The sequence below is a fragment of the Chanodichthys erythropterus genome, chromosome 13 (assembly GCF_024489055.1).
Source record: "Chanodichthys erythropterus isolate Z2021 chromosome 13, ASM2448905v1, whole genome shotgun sequence".
Classification (NCBI taxonomy): Eukaryota; Metazoa; Chordata; class Actinopteri; order Cypriniformes; family Xenocyprididae; genus Chanodichthys; species Chanodichthys erythropterus.
Genome location: NC_090233.1, coordinates 30,426,166 through 30,450,015, shown reverse-complemented (window position 1 = coordinate 30,450,015; position 23,850 = coordinate 30,426,166). Strand labels below are relative to the sequence as shown.

At 37.7% G+C, this 23,850-nt stretch overlaps 2 protein-coding genes across 5 annotated transcripts in view; both read right to left on the bottom strand.

The window, feature by feature from the left end:
• The window catches only part of zbtb44 (zinc finger and BTB domain containing 44), a 40,105-nt gene extending 33,249 nt beyond the window's left edge, over positions 1-6,856 (bottom strand). For 3 of the 4 annotated variants that reach the window (XM_067407722.1, XM_067407719.1, XM_067407721.1), the window contains exons 1-3: positions 6,555-6,856; positions 2,682-3,799; positions 1,936-2,020 (exon numbers count right to left, since the gene is read on the bottom strand). In XM_067407722.1, coding sequence (XP_067263823.1) covers positions 1,936-2,020; positions 2,682-3,768 — 1,172 coding nt within the window. In that variant the 5' untranslated portion in view covers positions 3,769-3,799; positions 6,555-6,856. The remainder of the gene's footprint in view (positions 1-1,935; positions 2,021-2,681; positions 3,800-6,554) is intronic. The other variant, XM_067407720.1, reaches the window with a different exon arrangement.
• Positions 6,857-7,518: 662 nt separating this feature from the next.
• On the bottom strand, positions 7,519-23,639 carry adamts8a (ADAM metallopeptidase with thrombospondin type 1 motif, 8a). Its single transcript, XM_067408428.1, has 9 exons — positions 22,593-23,639; positions 20,333-20,572; positions 19,246-19,378; positions 18,379-18,546; positions 15,554-15,852; positions 13,800-13,986; positions 13,484-13,656; positions 12,800-12,975; positions 7,519-9,843 (listed from the first exon to the last, which is right to left on the bottom strand). Exons 1-9 carry the CDS (start codon positions 23,310-23,312, stop codon positions 9,108-9,110), a joined length of 2,832 nt encoding a protein of 943 aa, XP_067264529.1. The 5' UTR covers positions 23,313-23,639; the 3' UTR covers positions 7,519-9,107.
• Between the last annotated feature and the right edge of the window lie 211 nt (positions 23,640-23,850).

Below are 23,850 nucleotides of genomic sequence, written 5' to 3'. Positions count from 1 at the left end.
TTTTGCCCTTGTCTAATGCTTGAACATGGGCTGGCATATGCAAATATTGGGGGCGTATACCCCGACTGTTACGTAACAGTCGGTGTTGTGTTGAGATTCGCCTGTTCTTCCGAGGTCTTTTAAACAAATGAGATTTATATAAGAAGGAGGAAACAATGGAGTTTGAAACTCAGTGTATGTCTTTTCCATGTACTGAACTCTTGTTATTCAACTATGCCAAGGTAAATTCAATATTTAATTCTAGGGCACCTTTAAGTTAAATCTGTAAAGCTTAAAATGTAGCTACCTTATTTTGTATGCTAAATTTCTGGCAACCACAGCTGCCTTCTAAATTTAAATTTCTGCATCATATGATCATTCCTACACTGAAAAAAAGTGACTAAATAAGGAAAAAGGTTAACACATGTGTCTCCATCTTCCAGAAAGTTTGGGATCAGTAAGATTTTTTTTTTTTGTTTTTTTTTTTTAAAGAAATTAATTTGATAAAGTAAGGACATTACAAAAGAAATTTCTACTTCGAATAAATGTTATTTTGAACATTGTACACATCATACAATGAAAAAATGCATTGTTTTTTGTTTAGTTTTTTTTTTTTTTTTTTTTACAAAAAAAAAAAACAATCAGCTCAACAATTTTCAATTTTTTTTCAGTATCTTTTTCTTGAGCAGCAAATCAGCATATTAGAATGATTTCTGAAGAATCATGTGACACTGAAGACTGGAGTAATGATGCTGAAAATTAATAAATTACATTTAAAAATATATTAAAACAGAAAATATTTTAAATTTTAAATCGGAATAATATTTCACAATGTTACAGCGTTTTTTTTGTTTTGTTTTTTTTACTGTATTTATGATCAAATAAATTACAGCCTTGGTGAACATAAGAGACTTCTTTCAAAAACATTTAAAAAATTTTGAATGGTAGTGTACGTGTGATGTCACCATCTTCTCTAATCTTACCATTAGTGCAACAGATCGATTAACAAGTGTCCTGTTTGTTTTCATTAGACCTACATTTTAAAATCTGTTAAAGGGGTCATAAAATGCATTTTCAAATCTTTAGAATTCTCTTAGAATCTTTCAAACCTCTTTCAGAAATGCATGTAAATGCTCACTGCTGTGATCGGTGAACTTCGTCGGACCGTATTTATGTCCTCCCTCACAGTATGTGTGATGCGTTTTTTGATGCTCAAGAAGGCCTGTGCCCTAACAGAGCAGTATATGTTTGAGGCCGATTTAGAAGAAAATTAACAAAGGCAACTAAAATGATTGCAACCGTCTGTTTCAGAATGGTAATTGTAGTATGTTTTTATTGTAGAGTAACCTCTTATGTGTGTAAATATCAGGAACATGATTTTCCACTTCATGACCTCTTGAAAGGAATACATGTAAATTTGGGTGGGAATATAAAGAAAGTGTAATGAGAACACTGTGAATTGAGTATTTTCTATGATTTGTATTCATGCTACTGCTACAGTTTCCTCTGTCTACAGATCCACAGAGATCACCCCACAAAGGTTTAAGGCTAACATATAACACATTTAGTCAGGCATATCAAGTTGTCATATAAAAGCAGACTCCAGTCCTGAGATGGACAGCAGTGTCTTTTTTTTTCTTCTTCTATCCCATTTGTTTTGCATCATACCATTTCCCTACTCTTCCAGTACTCCAAAAGGCAAATTCAGGTCCAAGAAGTTTCCAGAAACCCTGCCAACTAGCTTCTCTGGCCTCTTGGCAAGAAATCCTCGTCCTAATAGCACTACAATATCACAGAAGCCTCAACTGCTTATAAATAAGTATACATGAGGAACGATGATGAGATGTCTAAAAAATTATGTCCCTCCTCAGAGGGGCCCTTTAGTTCAATCATAAATGTGAGACGCCATAAAAGTACACTCTGTAAAAACAACACAGACACCCAAAGGAGTCTTACCTCTCATCCTCCTCCATGTGACCAGTAGTGTTTGGAGTGCCCTGCATGGACTGGAGACCCTCCGTCACCCCCTCATCCATGGAGCCTAAAGAGAGAGCAGAATGTTGTTTTTGAACCTCTTCTCCAGTAAAACTATGTCTTAATATTTTGTTGTTTTCTTTATACAGATATTGCCTCAGAAGTTCTCAAAAGTCCATGAAATAATCAGAGAGTAACAATCTGATCAAATATAAGGTAAATATGTCATTTTCAATTTAATGACTTGTCATGTGCTTGTCACTTCATATGTAAGTGTACACATCTTAAGTTTCAAAAGTGTTTTAAATATACACTACCATTCAAAAGTATTTTTTAAAATGTTTTTGAAAGAACTGTCTTATGCTCACCAAAGCTGCATTCATCTGAGTAAAACACAGTAAAACAGTAATTTTGTAAAATATTATTACAATTTAAAAAAACTCTTTTCTATTTGAATATATTTTAAAATTCATTTATTCCTGTGATGACAAAGCTGAATTTTCAGCAGTGAATTCAGTGAATTTGCACTGAATTTTCACTCAAAAATATTAATTTCTTTCAAAAACAAATCTTACTTACCCGAACCTTTTGAACAGTAGTGTACTTTTCAAGGTAAAACCTTTTATTTATTTATTTATTTATTATTATTATTTTTTTTTTACAAATATCATTAATTATTAACATCATTATAAAAAAAACAAATAGGAAGGAGTCTTAAGGAGTCCTACCAATGGATGAGGACTGGGGGCTGATGAGTAGATCTTCTTGGGTATGTTCATTCCCAGGAACCGTCTGCTGGTCACTCAGAGAACTGTGTGGAGCACTGACCGGATGAGAAGCCTCTTCATGCACTTCTTCGTCACTTAGCCTCTCCACCTTTACCTGCACATCCTCTTCTTCCTCCTCTTCTACCCCTGCCGCACCCCCTACACCCAGGCTGCGTGGGCCCTCGCAGGCAAGATACTCCACCAGTGCCCGTCCACTAGAGTCCTGCCCTGACGTGCCGGATGGTTCCAGGAGACCTTCAGGTAGTTTTGACTTCTCTGGTGTAAACCGCCGGTCCACACCAAAGGGGTATGTCCAAGAGAAGGCCAGAGATGGTTCCAGAGCCTGCGCTGAACTCTCTGGGAATGAGGAAGAGGAGGGAGAGGGGTTGGGGACTTGTGGAGAGGTAGAGGATGCTGGTTGCGGGCTCGCAAAGCCTTTGCGCTTGCGCCTAGATTCACGGCACACAGGGATGGGCCGCTCTGGTACGCTGCACTCGGATGAGACCGGAGATGGTGAGAGGGCATCTACAGGGGCGAGGGTGCAGCTCGCATGGCCTTCAGGGGTCTCTTGGGGCCTGTGTAAACCTGGGGGCTGGGTGCTACCAGGACCTCCTGCTCCCGAGGATGCAGAGTTCCATAGAATGCTGGATTTCATGAACTCGGAGCAAGTGTTAGCTACTGCAAACATCTGCATGTAGCTAGCCGCTGCGAGTACGTCGATGATATTCTCCGTACTAATGGACAGGGTGGATGTGTAGGCATATTCCAGAAGAGGAGTGAAACCAGCAACCGTCACGTGTTGAAGATCCAGCACATGTTTGTTATCTTCGCCTACGATTACAGTGTCTTCTTCAGCCGGCTTCCCAGACAGCTTTGCTCGAAGGAAGTCACTACAGCAGGCTAAAACTACCTTGTGGGCTGAGAACAGCTGGCCCTGTACGCGAATGGTGACGTCACAGAAGTGGCCCTCACTGCGCAGGGTATTGAGCTTATCCAAAAGCTCCTGGCTGTGGCTGGGGGAGTTGTGAGTGAAGGTTTTCACACCCATCCTTCACAGTAGGACGAGGAGTCTGGGCTGCCTGGAAAGAAGAAGATACATTAGTCCCACAAAATGGCTAACAAAAGCAAGTATATTTTTATGCGAGCTACAATAGGTTTTTATTTATTTGAATTCGTAATTGAATATATTTGAAGTAGGGGTGTAAGTTTGCAGGAATATACATAACTGACTGTCATTAAAGTTAAAAGAGTACTCCATCCAAAAATTAAAAACAAAAAGCTGTCATCATTTACTCACCAAAATGTCATTCAAAACCTGCATTCATTACTTTTTTTTTGTGGAACATAAAAGTAGATATTTTAAAGAATGATGACCAAACCGTTTTGGTTACCATTGACTTTCATTGCATGGAAGAAGAAGAAGAAGAAAAAAAAAAACACTTAGACATTTCTCAAAATATCCTTTATGTTCCAGAGAAGAAAGAATGTCATAAAGGTTTGGAACGACATAAGGGTGAGTAAATCATGAATAATTTTTAGATTAATTATCCCTACAACGATCAATTAATAGGTTAATCGTTAAACATTAGTATCATTAAAAACATGAGAACTCCAAATACCATCCACACACAGCCTACTTTTAAATTATAATTTAATATCATATTTAATTATATTAGATTTAATATAATTTAAATAAATATGTTAAATCATACAGCATCATTACAGAATACATTTGTGCTAAAGTTGAAAATATAAAAGCATAAAAAGTACAATTATTTACATTATTATTCTGTCTCTCTTGGACCAATGTTATTGCCAACAAATAAATACAAATATTAATAATAATGTGGACAAAAACTGCAAAAATGACTTCATCACAAAAAAAAAAAAAAGTCCTCCCAAGTAATAGTTCATCAATCTCACTTATGTTACTGGCAAGGAATATTCTTCCTCATTGCCGATCTAGCAAAGCTAGATATACAGACAGAAGACACAAGGGTTTACACCTTCAGCACTTTTTCAATTCCACTGATCCTTATGACACAAAGCACAAGCATACTTAAAATGATTCAGAGCTGAAGAATCCTGATTTTGTAACTTTTCCAAGCCCAAATAAACTCCCTTAAATAACATCTGCAGAAAATTGGTTTAGAATTGCTTGGATCTAGCTGACAGCTAACAGAGTGATAGCAGATATGTCTAAACTATACAGATGTCCAAATGAGTCTCGGTTTAGAGAGGAAGAGATCATCTTTGGTCCTTGACTCACACTGTTAAACATTTACAATTGCAGTGTCTAATTAAACAAGGAGATGAAGTAAGCTAAGAAACATCTAAGAAATTCACTTAATTCTTAGAAAGATAATACTTTGAGTTCTTAGAATGGTAAGCTACATTCCACAGTCACAGAGAATTTACTAGATTTTTGGGACAAATGAAAGCGCAGAGCTATAAAATAGCCATAAAACCCCTTTGCCTCTGCATTTTCTGATTTACTGCTCCAGCAGCAACTGGACGACACGGTTGAAATACTGATAAAAACTTACCACCACTTTAGCTGTAATCTAGGAACCCCCAAGAGTTATTAGGGGGCCATGAACAAATTTGAAGAACAGAAAAGATATTACAAAATATATCTTTTAACAATGTTCAAGACAATTAAACTTATTAATAATTAGAATCCATGAAATCAGTTTATTTTAAAGCTATGTCTAACATTATTATAAAGAAATGAGTAAAAAAAAAAAGTACAGTCAAGAAAGAAAGTAAGAGTACATTTCTTTGCCAAATGGTGCAAAACAACGTTAAAGACCTTTTATGTTATTATGAAAGTTTAATATTTTCAGTTCATTATGAAACTGTGGAGGGACAGATTAGTTAATGAATGGGAAACACTGAATTATGACTAATATTTTTTTATTATTATTATTTATGAGTATTGCACAGTTTATAAAATTGCATACATGAAAAAATCATTGCTGCCATTAAGAAGGGATCCCTTGCACTAATATTCTCTTCAGTTAATATGTTCTGTGTTCCCCAGAAGAAAATGAGTCATATTGGTTTGGGAAAACATGAGGGTGAATATGAGACCATTTTTATTTTGGGGTGAAGGCTTCCCAAAAACAAATATAAAGATGTCAGTTTCGAAATGTATAATGATTAAAAAAGTTAATTTATCCGTGGATTATCCATGTAAAATATTTTAGTGCAAGGAAAATGTAGCAAAAGTAGATACACTTAGTCATTATCAAAATGCAGAATTACAGACATAATTCATCCATAAGTAATGAATGGAGAGGACGTTGCAAAATGACATCTTGTTGATGGCTGTCAAACTCATCCTCGGAGAACGTTAAAGGGGCGTGTCTTTACACACGAGTTGCTTTTGTTTGTGTATTAAATTGCAAGCATTCATTCTGTAGCAGCCGTGACAATATCATTCTCAACGCCGATATCAAAGATTTAGATTCACGCATTTGATGCACATTGAATTCCTGATCCCCCAAAGCTGCGTATTTTGACAGGTTGGATGTGGCCTGCTATTGTGCGGTGTGTAAAGTAAATTAGAGAGTAGGGTTACGGTCTATATATGAAAAACCCAAGAGTTAACAATGTGACACTACCAGAAACTTGGGCAGAAAATATACTCAAAAAGAATAGTAACGTGTTTTACCGTTCAGAGTAAAAAAACAAAAAAACAACAACGTCCAGCTAACCTGCAGCATTCATTGGCTAGCTCGCTAATCTCAGACGATGACTAAAACAGTGTCGTCAGTGTCAACACAGTGTACAAAACATTACTCGAGTTAGATGAATGTCTGTGCAGCTCACCGGTAAAAAAAGAAGAATGGACGAATCCGTTGAAATGTAATTCAACTATGAGCGCATGAATGTGATCCAGCAGCGAGCTAACTACTTAGCCGCTAGCATTCTGACACTTGCACAGAAGTACTGTCGCTTGTTGAAAGCATAGTCACATCCCGATAAATCACGAAGTCGAGTGCTCCCCGTTTGTATTAAAAGGCAAAATCATAAAAAAGAAGCCTGTTCAAGATTGCATTATGTATAAAATGCATTGGTATATCCTCTGACAGGTTTGAAGCTGATGTTTACATACTGTATCCCAGAATGCTTTTCACGGGGCTTGTGCGACTGACCTTTCATTTTTTTAGGGATGACCTGAAAAGCGCTATGATGACGCAATAACACAAAATAAAAGCATGATTTTCATTTTGTACATCATCTGTAGAGTATTTAAGAGTTTTGTTTCAGACTACAGTATTATGTTTCTGGTTGTGGAAAGCCCTTCTGTCAAGTGTTGTCTATATCTCTTTTTTGAGATAACAGAATAACTTAGAATCAACACTTGACTGTTGTTTATGTTACTTTGTGACTAATCTGTACTGATCTGTTCTTATTAAAATAAGATTTGATTAAAGTATAAAACTTACCTTTCTCCCTAACAAAACCTACTGAAATGCCAAACATGCACACAAGTCTTTTACTACATTTGCATCTCTGTGTTTTCATTCAGGATCTGTCTTAGTTCCCAGCCTTTTATTACTCTGGATACAGCTTTTCATCCATACATTCTCTATTGTATGTACATTATACAGCTTTTTTGTTCATTGGTGAAATATTTTATGAATGATTTGTATAATTAATTTGTAAAATTAATAATTCTTTATGAGATAATTGTCTCTTTGAGCCTTACAAATGAATCAAGAACAATTTTAATGTAGACACATATTTAATTGATTTAATTTCATACATCAATCATGTATAAGACAGACAGCAGCATCAAGGGAAAAAAACATTAGGTGTTAAAGGTAGAAAAAATAAATAGCTTGTAAAAGGAAGCTATAACAATAGCATTGTGCAGACCTTCACTGAAGGGATAGAATGCTTTAGTTTCAAATATGCACCATTCAAAAACTTGCATACTTTTGACTCAATGGAATGCAAATCTTTTCTCTCATTTCTTTCCTTTACAGGTCCTATTCCGTTAAATTATAGGCTAGGTAATTTTGCAACTACATATCTAATCTAATCTCATTTCACCATATGCGAAACAGCTCTTGCACTTATTGAAAAATATCAGTGTTCTTCTGGCTAAAGGAAAAATTTCATAAATATCAGGCCTGTCTGCTCAGTACTACTGCATTAAAACAAACTCTTGACCTATATTTGTTTCATTACATTAAGATTATATATATATATATATATATATATATTTACTCACAACATTTTTTTTTCATTCTTATGATGGGTGTGAGGGTGATAGATTTTTAAATGTGTTTATACAGTGTCAATAAACAATATAGTGTATTTTCTTTTCTTTTCTTTTTAGTAATCATTGCAATTATGTGTGTCCAGTAATATACAGTAATTATCCAGTTCTAAATGAACATTTAGCAATAAATTATTTTCTCCTGTAAAGTCACATATGTCAGTATCGGTTATATTATAATGACCCCTTTTAAGTAATGTGCACCAGTGGATGCTAATAGAAAAAGTAACTAATTTAAGGCACTCTTTGCAGTCTGTACACTGTTGCTGTCAGACCGGGGTAGCTTGTTGACTAATGGCTGTAGACAACAGTGTGTGAGAGAAGGCAATTCCACTTTGATTCTTCATTACAAACTAAAATCATTCATCCAAATTAACAGTCGTAACCATGTAACATTTTAAATGTAAAATTAGCACATTTGTTCCAACAGCTCTTCTCTGTGTATATTGTTCAAATACAGCTATTGTGTGGCCAGTAAAGGAATGCACTTCCAAATACTGTTTCTTCCAGTGTTGTAATATGAAAAATCTGAAAGCCTTCAAGGGTAATACCAGTATTAAAAGTAGTAGATGAAACAGACTCAATGCTACAAAGCTGGCAATTAAATGTGTGAAATCAATTCATCTAGCATGTGTGAAGACACTAAAATGAAGTCAGTCCTGGACGTTTTTTTTAGGAAGGTGCTCTGACTTGAATAATTTGTGTGACCACCTTCAGATATATCATTAAATTTGGACTCATTCAACTGTACTGCATTATGGAGGTATCTGACAGATGTTTGAACAGAATTTCAGCAGGTTTGTTCAAAGGTTTTGGTGTTTTCCAAAGGACTTCTCTCTAACTGTGAACATTATGAAGCTTGTATTGACTGAGGTAGGTCTCCGTGGGAGGTTACCTTTGTGGATAAAATTAAACAAAATAAGACAGAGAATTAGATTAAACCATGATATAGGTAATAATTAATAAAAACTGCCCTTGTTATGCCTAAGAGCTCCTTTGATTGCTTCTGAAGCTTGGTAGGGCTTTCTCAGTCACTACAGACACAACAGATCCCACCACCTCCTCATTCTCAAAAACTGGACACAATGACAGCTTTAGCAGTCCTGGTAAAAACATTCCCCTACAACTACCTCTGGCCTCTTATCTGGGTTGCACTTCTCATGCCCTAGAACCTTGCCCATGTAGTCCACACAGACCACGGTACGGTGGCGCTCTCCGGGTCCGCAAGTCCGTGAGCATGCTGACCATGGCCCCATTTGCCACATGGGACAGGGCAGATCCCCACAGGGCTGGATGTCTGCCGGTCGCAGGTCAGCATCACAGAGGTAAGACAGGGATCCCTGCCCATCTCTACACTCCACGCTTCTCCTGGACCATCCAGCACCACAGCTCTTGGAGCACTCAGACCACTCACCCAAGACCCAGTCAGCTCCACCAAAAGGCAAGATAACATGTGCCGAAATCCTGCTTTCTGTGCCAGGTTTGCTAAAAGGCACATCCCTGGGCAAAAAGAATGTATACTTGATCCTAGGCGGTGAGGTGTCCCCAGCAGTGGACAGCAGCTGGACAGTGATGGGCTCCCGAAGTGTCTGAAAGCTGAGAAGTCGCTCCAAGGTGGTGGAAGAGCCACTGTAGCGAAGCATGGCACCAGGCACTGGGATATCCTGCTCTGCCATAGACACTGAGAAATTTCCATTCAGGATGTAGGTTCCACCTTCCGCCTTTACGGCTAAGTAGTTACCGTCGTGTGCAATGCCTCGATGGCTGCGTTGCTTTATGTCAATATTAGTAGCCCCAGCCGGGATGGTAACAATATCAATGTAGCCAATACTGTGGAGATATTATAAGCAAACAGAATGTCATGAACTAGGGTGATGTGCATGCTGTATCAGTACCATATTGGTTACTGGCTGACATAACACTCTTAAAAATAAAGGTTCTTTATTGGCATCTATGGTTCTATGAAAAACTTCTAACATTCATGGAAACTTCACACTGTACAAAAGGTTCTTTATAATGGAAAAAGGTTCTTTAGTTTATTAAGATTTTCTTCACACTAAAGGCCCATTCACACCAAGAACGATAACTATAAAGATAACTTTATTAGCGTCCACACCAGCAGATGATATCGTTCTGTTCATTCTAAGCACAATTTGTCTGTCACTTTACATGCTCAAACTCGTTACAGCAGGATAGATTCTGATTGGCTGTCAATGTTTTTATTGTTAATCAGCTGGATAAAATAAATCTGAAAGTGATTCCAACGATGTTGTTTCTCCTGTGCCATTATTGTTATAGCTGTGGTGTGAACTCTGCTATTCTTTAATATTGAGAACGACTTTTAGAACTACATTTTTATTGTTATCTTTATAGTTATCATCTTTGGTGTGAACGGGCTTTAAGTGTCATTTATTGATATTCTGTTTTGTATCCTTTAGTTCCTGTTTCCCCGCTATGTTTAGTTTTGGTTTCATTGGTTACTGATTATATTGTCATTTATTCCTTTGGTTACGTATGATTTTCACCTGTCTGTCATTATTTTTGCCTTGCATTTATACTGCCTGTTATGTTCAGTTCACTTGGAGTGTTCTCCTATGTTATTCTCCGCATTCATTAAAGACTTTGTTTGTTATCTCTGCGTCCCGTGGTTTGGGACTACTACACAACGTTACACTAAGACAAAAAAATGGTTCTTTTAAGAACTCTTCACTGAAAGGTTCTTTGGGGAACACAAAATTGTTCTTCTATTGTATCGCTAAGAAAACCTCCTTTTGGAGCTTAGACTTTTGAATTTATCGGTATATACTGACTCATATTGGATACTTAATTGTATATGCTCATTTCCCCTACTTTTATATTTAGACCACCTTTGCTGTCTTTTATGCTCACTTAAAGTGGTAGAATTTTAAATTTGGTTCATACAGTAACATGAATAATTTTTGGACAGAATATTAATATCAGGACATCGTTATCAAAAACTAAATATGCTCAGCTATATCAGTAACTTACTCCTTTCCCAGAGTTGATATTACCAGGGTTCCCACTCTTTCATGAACACCAGATTCAAGGACTTTCAAGGACTTTTTCAAGCACCGTTTATTTTATATCAAGCACCTATCAAATTCACATTACATATGGAGCGTCATGAAAGACCTCTACAGTACTTAACATTTTAATCATCCTATTGCATTTGCATCCATTTTAACCCAGAAGAGGAACAGAATCATTTGTACATTAATTTTGGAAATATATTAAAACTGTTTGCAACTTTCTTATCCCTAATCTTAACAATTATTCCATACTAGTTTTGGTTTTCATTTTTTAATTATCATTACTTCAGTAAAAACATTATAATATAGAGAGAATATTATAAAAATACATTTTGCAATTGAGTGAAAAAAAAAAAAAGGATTATATGGATCGTAATTGTGGCTTAAAGTTGATTAACTGAATGCTCTCCACCTGTGCTAATTAGGTTAATTATATGAACTTGCTCCTCCCGAACTTTGTTAATAAAACATCATATATAAGCTTGCAATTCTGAGAAAAAAAAAATCTGAATTGTAATTTATATATCACAATTCTTATGAGTTTCTTGTTAAACCTACTGTAGTTGAAATTGAAAAAAAAAATTGAAATTGAAAAGAAATTTAAAAAAAAAAAAAAAAAAAAAAGGAAATTCTGTCATTTTTTACTCACCGTAAGAGTTGTTTAAAACCCAAATACATTTCTTATGTTGAACATACAAGTTTTTTTTTTTTTTGAAGAATGTGGGTAACCAAACAGCTGGTCCCCAGTGAGTTCCGTAGGAAAGAAAATATTATGGATGTCAGTGGGTACTAGCAAATGTTTGGTTACCCATGTTCTTCAAAATATGCTCTTTTGTGTTCAGCACAAGACAAATTAATACAGGTTTTGATCAACTTTAGAGTGACAGAATTTCATTTTTGGTTGAACTATCCCTTTAAGGACAAGTTGCAGCATTTGTTGTCTGTCCCTTTAAGGCTCTTGCGCGCATTTAATATATTGACAGATTCGATTTTCTCTCAATTGTTTAACTTTACACGTAACCGATGGTGTAAACCTTGTGTATATTGACAGTATTAGCAGAATAAGATGATTCGCATAACTTTGTCCAGCAAATGCAGTGTCTGACAAGGTTTTAGAGTGCGCGCGCTTCGGCTCAGAAAAACCTGTGTTAGACGAGCACGCAGATAAAGTGTTTAACCGGCAAGGCTTTAAAATGCATGAAAATAATAAACTTTTGCGATTGTGAATAACTGCAGTGTTCCGTGAGTATAACTCTACCGCTGTGTTAACATGTGATGTGAATGTATGTCGCTTTGTACTACACAGTATGTTGAGACAGAGGCGCCAGGACTGCAACTGACAGAAAGCGATATAGCACGATACAACAATATTTCTTCAAAAGCAGATCGTGGAGACCTTTTAATCGTCCACGATCAAAATCGCACATCCCTATAAGAATGTTCATTTTGGACACAGCAAGTGTCACAGCTCAAATGTCCAAACCCCGCCGAATAACAAGCAAGGGGAAATACCGCAATGGAAAACAATATTCCAAAACAAATATAGGCTACTAGGACTAAGAGGGGCAAATTTTCACAAAATTTATTTCAAATTTAATTCAAGCACTTTCAAGGACCAATATTGTTTTCATGTGTCTGAAATCCAAGTACTTTCAAGAAGCGTGGGAACCCTGTATTACATATCTAACATTGCATAATGCTTAACTATACCATTTTTATTTATTTTTTTTACTTACGTAGCTTTGTTCAGTGAACCACTTATTTTCCTACAAGTCGTACTGTCGCCTCCACAGATACCACACTTATCCAGCTTTTCATTTGAGCCTATCACCTGGTCACAACCTGCTTTGATGCACTGGCCCTGAACACAGATAGATGTGGTGTCTGGCCCGCAGGTGGTGCCATCCACTACCTGCCCAGAACATATGAAAAATCAGCATTAGAATAGACAGAAACACTACACAAATGTTTAAAGAAATTATGTGCATTTATATTGCAGTGGCAGCCTATGTGCTCTAGTGTATTCTGTTCTCACATAATGGCTATTCCACGTAAAGCGGAATGGCCAAAACTCTGGGCTGATGACGCAAAAACCAACTACATTTCAGCTGTATCTGAAATATCAGTTACAGAGGTGCACTCAAGAGCTTAAGCAAGTAGCTGGACTGTAGGTTACGGGGGCTCAGGTTTCACATTTTACAACAGGGAAAATATTTCATGCATGAGAGTTTAGTGGGAGTGTAAAGATATCAATGGGCCTGTGGCAAGAGGGAAGTCTAAGAAAGAGATCATCTGACATCTTAGTAAAGCTTTAGAACAGAGCAGGCAGATACACAGAAGAGACTAAAATTTCTTTCACATATTGTCATTACCGCTGATCAGATTAGATTGTAAAGAAAATGTTTTCAACGGATGTGCACCTTGGCTTCAAAAACTTTGAATTCATTGCTCCCTTTGGCTCGGCAGACGAGTTTGCAGCGGTCTCGTGGAGAGACACCAGAATATTTGGGGATCCACTGCTTTATGTTCCCTTGAATGTCCAAGTAACGGTCACTGTTATGCTTCTCACACTGCTCCTCTCTGAAGCTTTTTCCTGTGAATAAAAAATAAAAGTCACTGGTGTACCACTAAGAATAATTTGATCATAACAAGTGAATGATTTTTTGACCTCTTGACTTCATTCATGTGACCTATGCTACACAAAGTGTGTATGGAGGTTTATTTATAAAATGTTACCATGGTCCTCTGGGCAAGTCTGAGTATTGCAGGACTGGTATTTGACCCTCTGTCCCACACAGTACGATCCCCCATTCTGTGGCACTGGAGCAGTGCACTCACGGTGAGAAAACTCCACACCCCCACCACATGTCCGTGAACATGGCCCCCAAGGGCCCCACTCTCCCCACCCACCATTGACTGGCACCTGGAAAACAAATAGAGGCTGTTAGATATACATTTCACTGTAATATGTAGCACCAAGCAGAAAATAATTCAAATACAGTAAAAACAAAAAAACAAGAAATACAGTAAAAACAGTAACACTGTAAAATATATTTAAAAGAAAAAATTAAAATAACTGTTTACATTGTTTACAAACTGTTTACATAAAATGTATTTTATCCCATTTTCAACAGCTTTTACTCCACTTTCAGTGTCACGTGATCATTCATAAATCATCATTTTAATATGGTGATTTGATGCACAAGAAACAAGATGCCTATTATTATCAATGTTGAAAACGGCTGGCTGCATAATATTTTTCATGGAAATCACGATGCATTATTTCAGGATTATTTGATGCATAAAATGTTCAAAAGAACAGCATTTATTTGAAACAGAAATCTTTTGTAACATTATAAATGCCTTTACTGACACTTTTGATCAATTTAATGCATCCTTGCTGAATAAAGTATTAATTTCTTAAAAAAAAAATATATATTTTATATTTTAACATAACCATGGTTCCCTGAGAAGGGGAACGAGACACTGCGTCCGAAGACATATTGGGGAACGCCAGTGTGTCTTCGGACGCAGTGCGAGTTCCCATTCGAAAGGGAACAATTATTACCAGTATATATTTATATGTATATTTTTTTATATTATATACTGTTTGTAAAATCACAATTTTTATTCTGTATACATATTTATAAACTTCAAATGTCTCGATAACTAATAATTTTAGCTAATAAATAATGGTTTCAGTGTATTATCTGATTCTATCACAGTGCTCATGCTGACCCCTGATGTACGTAGCCTTGCAAAGTGTTCCTAAACATCACTTCCAGTAAGCGTAGTGCTGACGGAATGTGAGCATACCACACTGCATTTCTGTCAGAGTTTTTTATGAGTTGGCTGAGGGATGCCTTCTCACAGCCAGGCCGTCTGGGATCACAAGCTTGGTTTTTTTTAAACACACTACACCAAATATAATCACACTTTTTAAGAGGCTTTGCTGAATACATTGCAACGGCTTCTTAAATGGAAGGCTAAAAAATAATTGAGCTTTTTAAAGGCTCCCTCTATATAAAACCTCTCTTTGGCATTTAGAAGCTGGATTTAAAGTAGATTGATTATTTTAAGCTGCTCAGAGACGGGCCTGGTTGGGATCCAAGAGGAGGACTACGTTTTTTTTATGAAGGTGGAAAAAAAAAGAACAGTCTGACTCTAAGACTTTTTCAAACATGTAAACAGTATGGTGAAAAGAATGTGTCATCTTTGATAATCTTTCTCAATAATCTGAGAGAGACAGAAGAGAAAATTGGGACAGTATGTGCAAATGTTTACAGTTTTTAAGGGAGAGTAGGGTGAAGCACAAGGGCCCATAAGCAAGGCGTCACCTAAACAGTCAGATATTTTTAATAGTGGTGCCCGTAAATCTGTACAGAGGTGTTTCCAGTCATTTTTTTTTTTTTTACTTTAGATGCATACGTGCTGACAGGTGAAGTGTGATAAAACCGGATGACGCACATACACATCCTGGCCATGCATACCTTCTCCTCTCCCGCCTCTTCCAGTGCACTCGACACACACAAGCCCTCACGACATCGCCTGTCCTCCCCACAGGGTGTACCTTCGGCCCAGGGGAGGCTTCCATTCCTGGTGGTGCACTGTATCTTTCCTTCCTCTTGACACCACAGCTGTGCACATGCCTGATCTTCAGGAGCATTTGGACATTGGGTGTATTTGTCCCCAAACGCCTGCTGGCACTGACGGTGTAGACCAAACTTATGACCGGGGAGCTCAGTGGGTAAAGGGATGGCCTTCTCTGGTGGATCCAGCAAACAGTCACCTGAGGAAAACACATGCAGGGTCTTATTTAACTGTATGTTTGTAGAGACTGCTTTAATTGCTAGCTCATGTAATGATGCTTATGAGGTGGTTTGGACTGTTTTCTTGAAGCCTGTTGCCATTGACTGCGTGTTTACTTCAAATAAAACAATCTCTTACATTCAGCGAGTCTAAAACAGGTGTGCAAGTTAGCTTGAGGGGACAATTTTCATAGCAGAGAGATCTCACTGTACCTCCTCTAATCCCAATGTGCGTAAGACATAATAGTCTCCCATCTGGAGATTTCCATTATATAACCTATTATTGTGGAGTTAGCTCACTCTAGAACAAAAATCAGTAACAAAAGAAAGTATAATTTTACTGTAAGGAATGTCTACCCTGAGTCATTCCTAAACATATTTTTATCCATATGGATAAAGATATGGAGACAGTATAACACCTTGAAGCAATTGTGCAGACTCCTCGACTCCCTTTGTGTTTTTCCAAGATTGATACTGTGAAATCTAATTAGGCTTAAAGTATTGAGGACACCTTAATTTCTTAAGTATTTAGAATTTGGACGTTTCAATACAGCTTTGCACACCTAAATGAATGTTATGAATGCTTAGTAATGAAAGGCTTTTGTCGAAACGGATACAGGCATAACAACAATGGAAAATAACAGCCTTGAAGTCGTATCAGTTCATAGTCTACCTGTGGCAACAGTCGGACCGGTAAAGACGGCATGTGCTTAGCTACGCATACTGTTTCTGTGAGGGGAAAACAGTTGTTAAACCTGGAATGTGTGAGTCACTGAAGATGAGTCAATGGAAGAGCGGGAACAAGAGAGTGTAGACTGAGATATCGACAGAGATAAATCAACAACTGGAGAAAATATGTCAACCGTATTTCCTGAGCTGTTACTTTTTCTTATCTGAGCTCATCTTTATTGTGAATTGTTCTATTTTATTTGAACCACAGTTAATACCAGGTATCCCTAATAGGCAGTCTGGACAGATCCCCCCTCGGCGGTGTCCTTTCAGAAACCTAAAGCAGTCCCTTTTGAAATATCTTTCACTTGATGAAGTTATATCACAACTTCACAAGCTTCGTAGATAGAAAAAATATGTATACACACTAACATTTAAAAGTTTGGGGTCAGATTGTTTTTGAAAGTGATACTTGCAAGGACATATTAAACTGATCAAAAGTATAATAATTGTTTTCTACTTCAACAAAATGCTATTTACGTCCAGCGCTTCCAGGTTCTATGTCAGAACGCCGACTCAGTATTGGCTGACGCATGCGTGTGATGCTGACGCAGGAGCCGGACAATAATGAGCCGGCGTTCTGATGTAGAACCTGGAAGCGCTGGATGTAAACAGCGTAGCAGAAAGACAGAGGAGAGAAGATATTGTTGAATATAGTCGTTATTTTTGTTTTGTTTATGCCCACAAAAAGTATTCTTGTCACTTCTTAAGGTTGAACCACTGCAGTCACATCGACAATGTTTTTACTACTTTACAGGACCTAGAATGATGGTAATTACATTGCTTTCTATGAGATAAAAAACTTCTCGGATTTCATCAAAAATATCTTAATTTGTGTTCCGAAGATGAAAAACGACATCAGGGTGAGTAATTAATGACAAAAATTACATTTTTGTGTGAACTAACTAATGTTTTTTGAGTATAAAATCAGCATATTAGAATGAACATAACACTGGAATAATGGCTGTTGAAAATTCAGTTTTGCTATCACAAGAAAGAAAAAACATTTTAAAATATATTAAAACTGTTTTTAATATTGTACCAATATTTCATTACTGTTTTTATATAAACTATATATATTTTTTATATTTACTGTATTTTTGATCAAATAAATACAGCCTTGGTGAGCATAAGATACACTAAAAATCAGGTGTTGTACTGATCCCAAACTTTTGAACAGTAGTGTATATATCCATATAATTCATGAGTAGATGAAGTGAGTGAGAGTGAGCTTGCTCTGCAAAGACTGTTAGTTTTGACACTCTCAGCAAAATTACACAGTGTGGTCCCACCAGCCCATTATTAGTGGTTAGGGAGTAAGTTCAGACAGAAGAGGCATTTAAACAAGAAACGTGCAAAACACTGAAAGAAAGTAAATTCATAAAACACAGGCATCTACATTATAGAGATTTTTCACCACACATTAAGATCAAAATTATACAGGAGATTCTCTGTGACATGTTTCCATTAACTTTAGAATGACAGATTTACAATTCAAGCCAAATGTCTCAAAAACTTTATTGAATGTTATTATCGTTTTGTTTTTTTCTCTGGGTCTCTGGGAAATATGCACCATTATGTTCTAAGGCCAAAACCAAACAAAAACTGAAAACCTAATGATAACCGAGAGAAAACCAGCCATTAATAAAAGATACACTCAGAAAGACAAGAGAAAACAAATGGTACTGCTTTCCTGGGAGTTCTTTTTCACTGGCCTAAAACTTCTAAAGAAGGGAAATGATTAAAACAGTATCCTGACAAAAAGAAAAGGATCATACCGTGGCCATTGTCGAAGAACTCTGTGATGTATAGTGCACTACATGGAGACCAGGGAAGAGTTTTGTTGAGGTGAACGAAGAAAGGAGCCATCATATGATGTCCATTGAGATGTCCAAACCATTTCTCACAATTTTTAGAATCATCATGTGGCATGCTGAGTACATGGCCTGAAAAAAGGAGAGAAAAACAGAAAGATGTACCTGTACAGCCAGTTTAACTTCACTGTAGTTCATACTGCTGTGCTCCTTCATATGACTGAGCTCTATATATCTTTTTATTGAGGTTTATCACTGCTGCAAAGCTTTTGATTTTCCAGAGGGTGTCACTTACAACCAAACATTCAAACTGACAACAATACTGTAGCCACTCCTGCAACTTGGTGCTTATTCATTGAACAGAGTCCATACATTTACCTGTATTTTGTACACCTATTTGTGTGTGCATATTCTGTATGGGTTGTTTAAGCGTACTCCTGAGAATACGATTAAGTAAAATAGATGGAATACAAGAACTTACAAGGACTGACAACTAAAGCCACTGCAATATGTAAGTAGGTATATTCAATAATTTATTGGTCCACTACCATAATGTAATGTCCTTGAATTATCTTAATTTTGTCTCCTAAGATATTGACATGCGATTCTGCATTATATAACCAAATATTGACTTAAATCAGAATTAAATTTTTAATTTGAAATTGCTCAAAGGTCCTATTAATCACAGCTCTCAGTGTCCTTTAGGTGCTGAAAACAGCTGGTTTACATGAATTAATGACTAAGTCTGGAACACATGCTCTTGTCCAGACAGTCAGTTAGGGTGAAATGTCCAACTATGGACATGGAGTCTGGTCATGTGTGTGAACATACCGAGTTCATGTGACACAGTAAACGCTGCCTGGAGGCCGTTGTCCTCTATAACTGAGCAGCTTCTTTTGGGGTCACACATAGTGCCAACATCAGCTACACCCAGAGTGTCACAATCCTTATATCCACAAATATCCTGAGGTCAAAAAGAGAGAGTGACAAGTGGGCAAATGAGAAAGAGAGATGTGAGACAAAAAAGACAAGCAAGAAGAGAGGAGAGGAGAGAAGAGGAGAGGGGGACACATCTGAGACACTGATATCCAGCCATCGCTCCATTAGTTCCAGACAGCCCTTTTTTCCCCAAGCAGGCTCTTGCCAGCAAAACATATTTGTCAGTGTTTCCATCGTAAAATGAAGCAAATACAAGGCAGACTGCGTACTAGAAAAAAAAACAAGAGGGGAAAATTAACTGTGAGATAGCTGGACCACACAGCACAGACAGACCAATAGCCTGTCCAGCACTTCCCTGTCCAGACAGGGATAACCTTGACTGTGGAAGACGTCTCAGTGAAGCCATGTGAGACGACCAAAGACACACAGACCTCCTCCACTAAATAAAAACCACCTGTTTCTCAACCTAGCCACAGCAGGACTGAGACCTCCATGAGTTCTGTTGTGTTGCTCTCAGCTGGATGTCCAGCCAAATTTTCTTTTCTCCTCCATCTACTTTATGTGGTGCTAACCCTCTGGATTTGGCAGAGCTACAATCTCATGTTTTCTGTCTCCAAGACTGGACAAGGGGTTCCCAACTGAGCATTGCGATCATGACCCCTGTCATTGCCTAAATGAAATTATGTCTTGTTTTGGAAAAGTGGTAGCCAAGTGAGTTAATCAAAAGCTGTAAAATGTGAGGACTGGAAAAGTTGAAGAGAAACATTTCCCATCTTTCCTTATGGAAAACTTAATTAACATACACATTTCTAATATTAAAAGTAAATCTGCTATTGAAAGTCTAGCTGTGTCATGCTTTTTTTTATTGGAACCAATGTAGGTTACTTACATGGTGCATGAGATGATGCAATCTCAATTAATGTTGGTGTTTCACTCAAAATTTGATTATTTTGTTCTGGGAATGGTTTGTGTTTCTCACCTTTCTAGTGAACAGGATGGCAGTGTCATAGTGCTCAGGATCCCTCTGGCTGCCTGGGTTGAAAAGTTGTTGCCACATGCAGAAGTTACGCAGGGCAACACCGCCATTGCTTGAAAGCTCAGGTCCCACCTCCTCATCCTCAACAACCACCATCTTTACTACCACCAGACTAACAGCATTTTTCAGACTGGGATGTGCATAGATCTGTGCTGCCATGGACATCACTGCCAGGAGGTAGTGCTATAGAAATTAAGAGAGAGAGAATATAAAATTAGTAATAAAACCAAAATGGTCTGTGGGTACACTGCATAAATCTCAAAGATATTAAAAATACAGCCCTGGTTATATAGTAGCAACATTTCTTTGACGTTAAACAGGATGTTGTCTGATTGACTGTATTCAGTCTTATACTCTAGGACAGAGACTATGCCTTGACAAAATTTTTAAAAACAGGCATAAGTTTCCATGTTAGACATATTCACATGCTTTATCTCAATCATTCGAATTGATGCAGATGCCACACACATCATAGTAGACTCAGTAAAGACAAAATAAGTATTTTCTTCATTAAACTTGACACTACATTTTGGAGGAGAAAGTAAAGGGGTAGCCCAAATTTAAAGGCTTGTGCGACTGAAATATTTAAACATTTGTTCTTCTTTCTATCAATACGATGGGTCAAAAACAACTCCTGGCTGTCCTTCTTTTCCAGACGGTCCTTTCACCCCCTTCTTCTTTTTTTGTTGCTCTCACAGACTAGATTCATATTTTGTTACATTCTGTATAACCAACCCCGGTCACCTTAAACCACAAGTTTTAGTGGTTTGCCTGATTTATGTTACTTTTCATATGTAAACCATAGAGCAAACATGAAGAGCTACTTCGTTTTAGTTTTTATTAAAACCTTTTCTATGATACTTAAATCGACTTGTGAATGCAGCATAAGAATGAAGACTGCAATGGATACGTGTCCCTGAATTTTAGTTTTGCCCTAAAATACTTGATAATGTGAAACAGCACACATGACAGCTGTTTTGAGTGCACTCATACATTTAGTTAGTGGCACATCAGCTAAAGGGATAAACACATATTCCCTATTTTCAGTGTTTACCTAGGCCTACTTCAATACAGACCTTGAGGGTAACGTGTACACACAATGTGTTTTTCATATAGTTCTAAGTAATTATTATCCAGAAACGTGCATCTCGGAGAAACATGAAATTAGTCTGCCTGTTTCTTTTTACAAAAGCGCTCCAAAAGACGCCATCAAGCAGTTACGTTTTGGACGGAAACGCGATCTCTACCGAGGGGGGTCTTTGCAGAACGCTACACCACTTCCATTATGGTTCGCATTTCTCCAAGCAACGCAAGCGGTGCTCACTAAAGAGCCAAATGATGTCTATTGTCCAATTCCACCTCTCTGGACGTCATGGGGTTGATCTTGGCTTTCTCTAGCTCCACCTCTATGCAACGTGCAGACTGAAAACCGGACTATGCTGAGCGGAGAGACAGATTTCGCTCTGAAACTCCAATCTAACACCACTCCTGGTTTTCAGTCAATGAGAGAAACCCCGCTGCAAGCGACCGTGGTAAACACTTGACGCTTTCACTTTCCAAAACCCATCCCTTGCTGCTGCCAAAATTATACAAATTCCTTCCTTTTCATGCCTCGACTTTTAAAAAAGGCCGTTCTTCACTCCAGAATCCTTGCTCCCTACAACACTCTAGGCCTGTATTGGCCGAAAATTGTGAGTTCGGATAATGCACACTTTTCTCGCGCGTCCCGCGCATGCTCAGACAGAGATCATGTCGTATAATGTCACCTGGAAACTTATGGAGGAGACTTAATGGATCTCTGTAAAATGAATGGCTTTATTTAGGTAGCCTACCGTATCAAAGGCGGGTGCAAATAAGTAACAGTTAAAACATTTCTACAAATATTCTGTAAATATTCCTACCATAAATATTGCAGTCGTCCGCATTAAGGACAAAAATAGGGGTATTATTTAAAGATAGTAGCTTGTAAAACACAAAAATAAGAATTATATATATATATATATATATATATATATATATATATATAGGCTATATATACATAGGCTATATATACATATACATACACACACACACGAACTGTAGGTGACTGAAAAGTTGTTTATGCAAGTAATATTAACTGCGCATGCCATATTCAAAATAAAATGACTCAATTTGTAAAATAAAAATGTTGAATTTGCTACTTATCTAAAGACAGTTGACTAACCTTTATCTCGTCTCCATAGAAACGTGTCATGGAAGCGTCGGCCACTATCAGTGTCTCGATGTATCTCGCAGCTGACACAAATCTTTTTGCGCGTCTCATTTTGCCGTCTTCGTCTTCACTAGAGTTCAAGTTTCTCTCTTTCACATAACGGTCCACTTTCATTTGATCAAAGGCCATATTTGAGGCTCTCCGGATGTTAGAAAAGACTCGCCTTTTAACTACGTGCACCTGCGTAAAAGATTTCCCGGTGGTCTTGGCACTTGCTTTGGGCTGAATAAAGTACTCGTCCCCTTGCGCTATGAAAGTACCCTGGATGCCGTGACATAAACTGACAGCAACTACAGATTCCTTTTCAGAGTTGACCGTTCCTGTGTAGAAACAGTCTCTGAGGTCCGCACCGCTGTCTCCATACTGGGTGACATCCCTGAGAGCACCTCCGCTCCTGGAGGCGTCCAGAATCGCGGGGAGATCTTTTGCTTTAATGCGCTGGACGCTTAATGCTGGAGACACGAACTTGCTGTCCGGCGTCAGGTCAAGCACAAAAAGCTGGCCAAAGGCATTGATCTTAAAACGCTGTCTCTCTTCATTCCTCCAAAAAACACCTCTTCTGAATGCAAGGTTTATTGGCACAGTCTCCTCTTCCTCGTTTAGCTCACCCAGAGCAAACTGAGACATAAGATTGACTAAGAAAAGTATATAACAAACTATTGTGGATACCATTTTAATAGTGAATTCGAAAATATTCAAAACGTTATGTTGTAAAATAGGAAAACTGGACGCACAGATAGTTCTATTTTAAAACAAAGATGATTCTGAAAATGAAAAGAAGCCCCTAATATTAATATTGACTTAATAAGTCTCGAGAGTTCATAAAAACAGTCTTGTAAGAAAATACTCATCCGGCTAACTGTATAAGTGAAGAATGTTCGCGTTGCTGGTATTTATACTGTCTTGGGCTTCTACAGCGTACGCGGTTTATTTTTGATATTCATTCTCTCTCCTCCCCCTCGTGCGCCAGAGCAGGGGGGGGGGGGGGGTGGGGGGGGGAAGAAACTCAGTTTGATCCAATGGGGCTACCGGCACGCCCCCTTTTCACTACTGCGGGTCTTACTTACAGCTATTATTATAACAGCCGGCTGGAATGCTGCAGGACACTCAAAGTATGTGTTGAGTGTCAACCATGTAGATTCTAGAGAGCGTGTTAAACGAGGGAAAAACTTGGAAGAAACGCGGTGTACCCACGAGCAAGGTGACATCT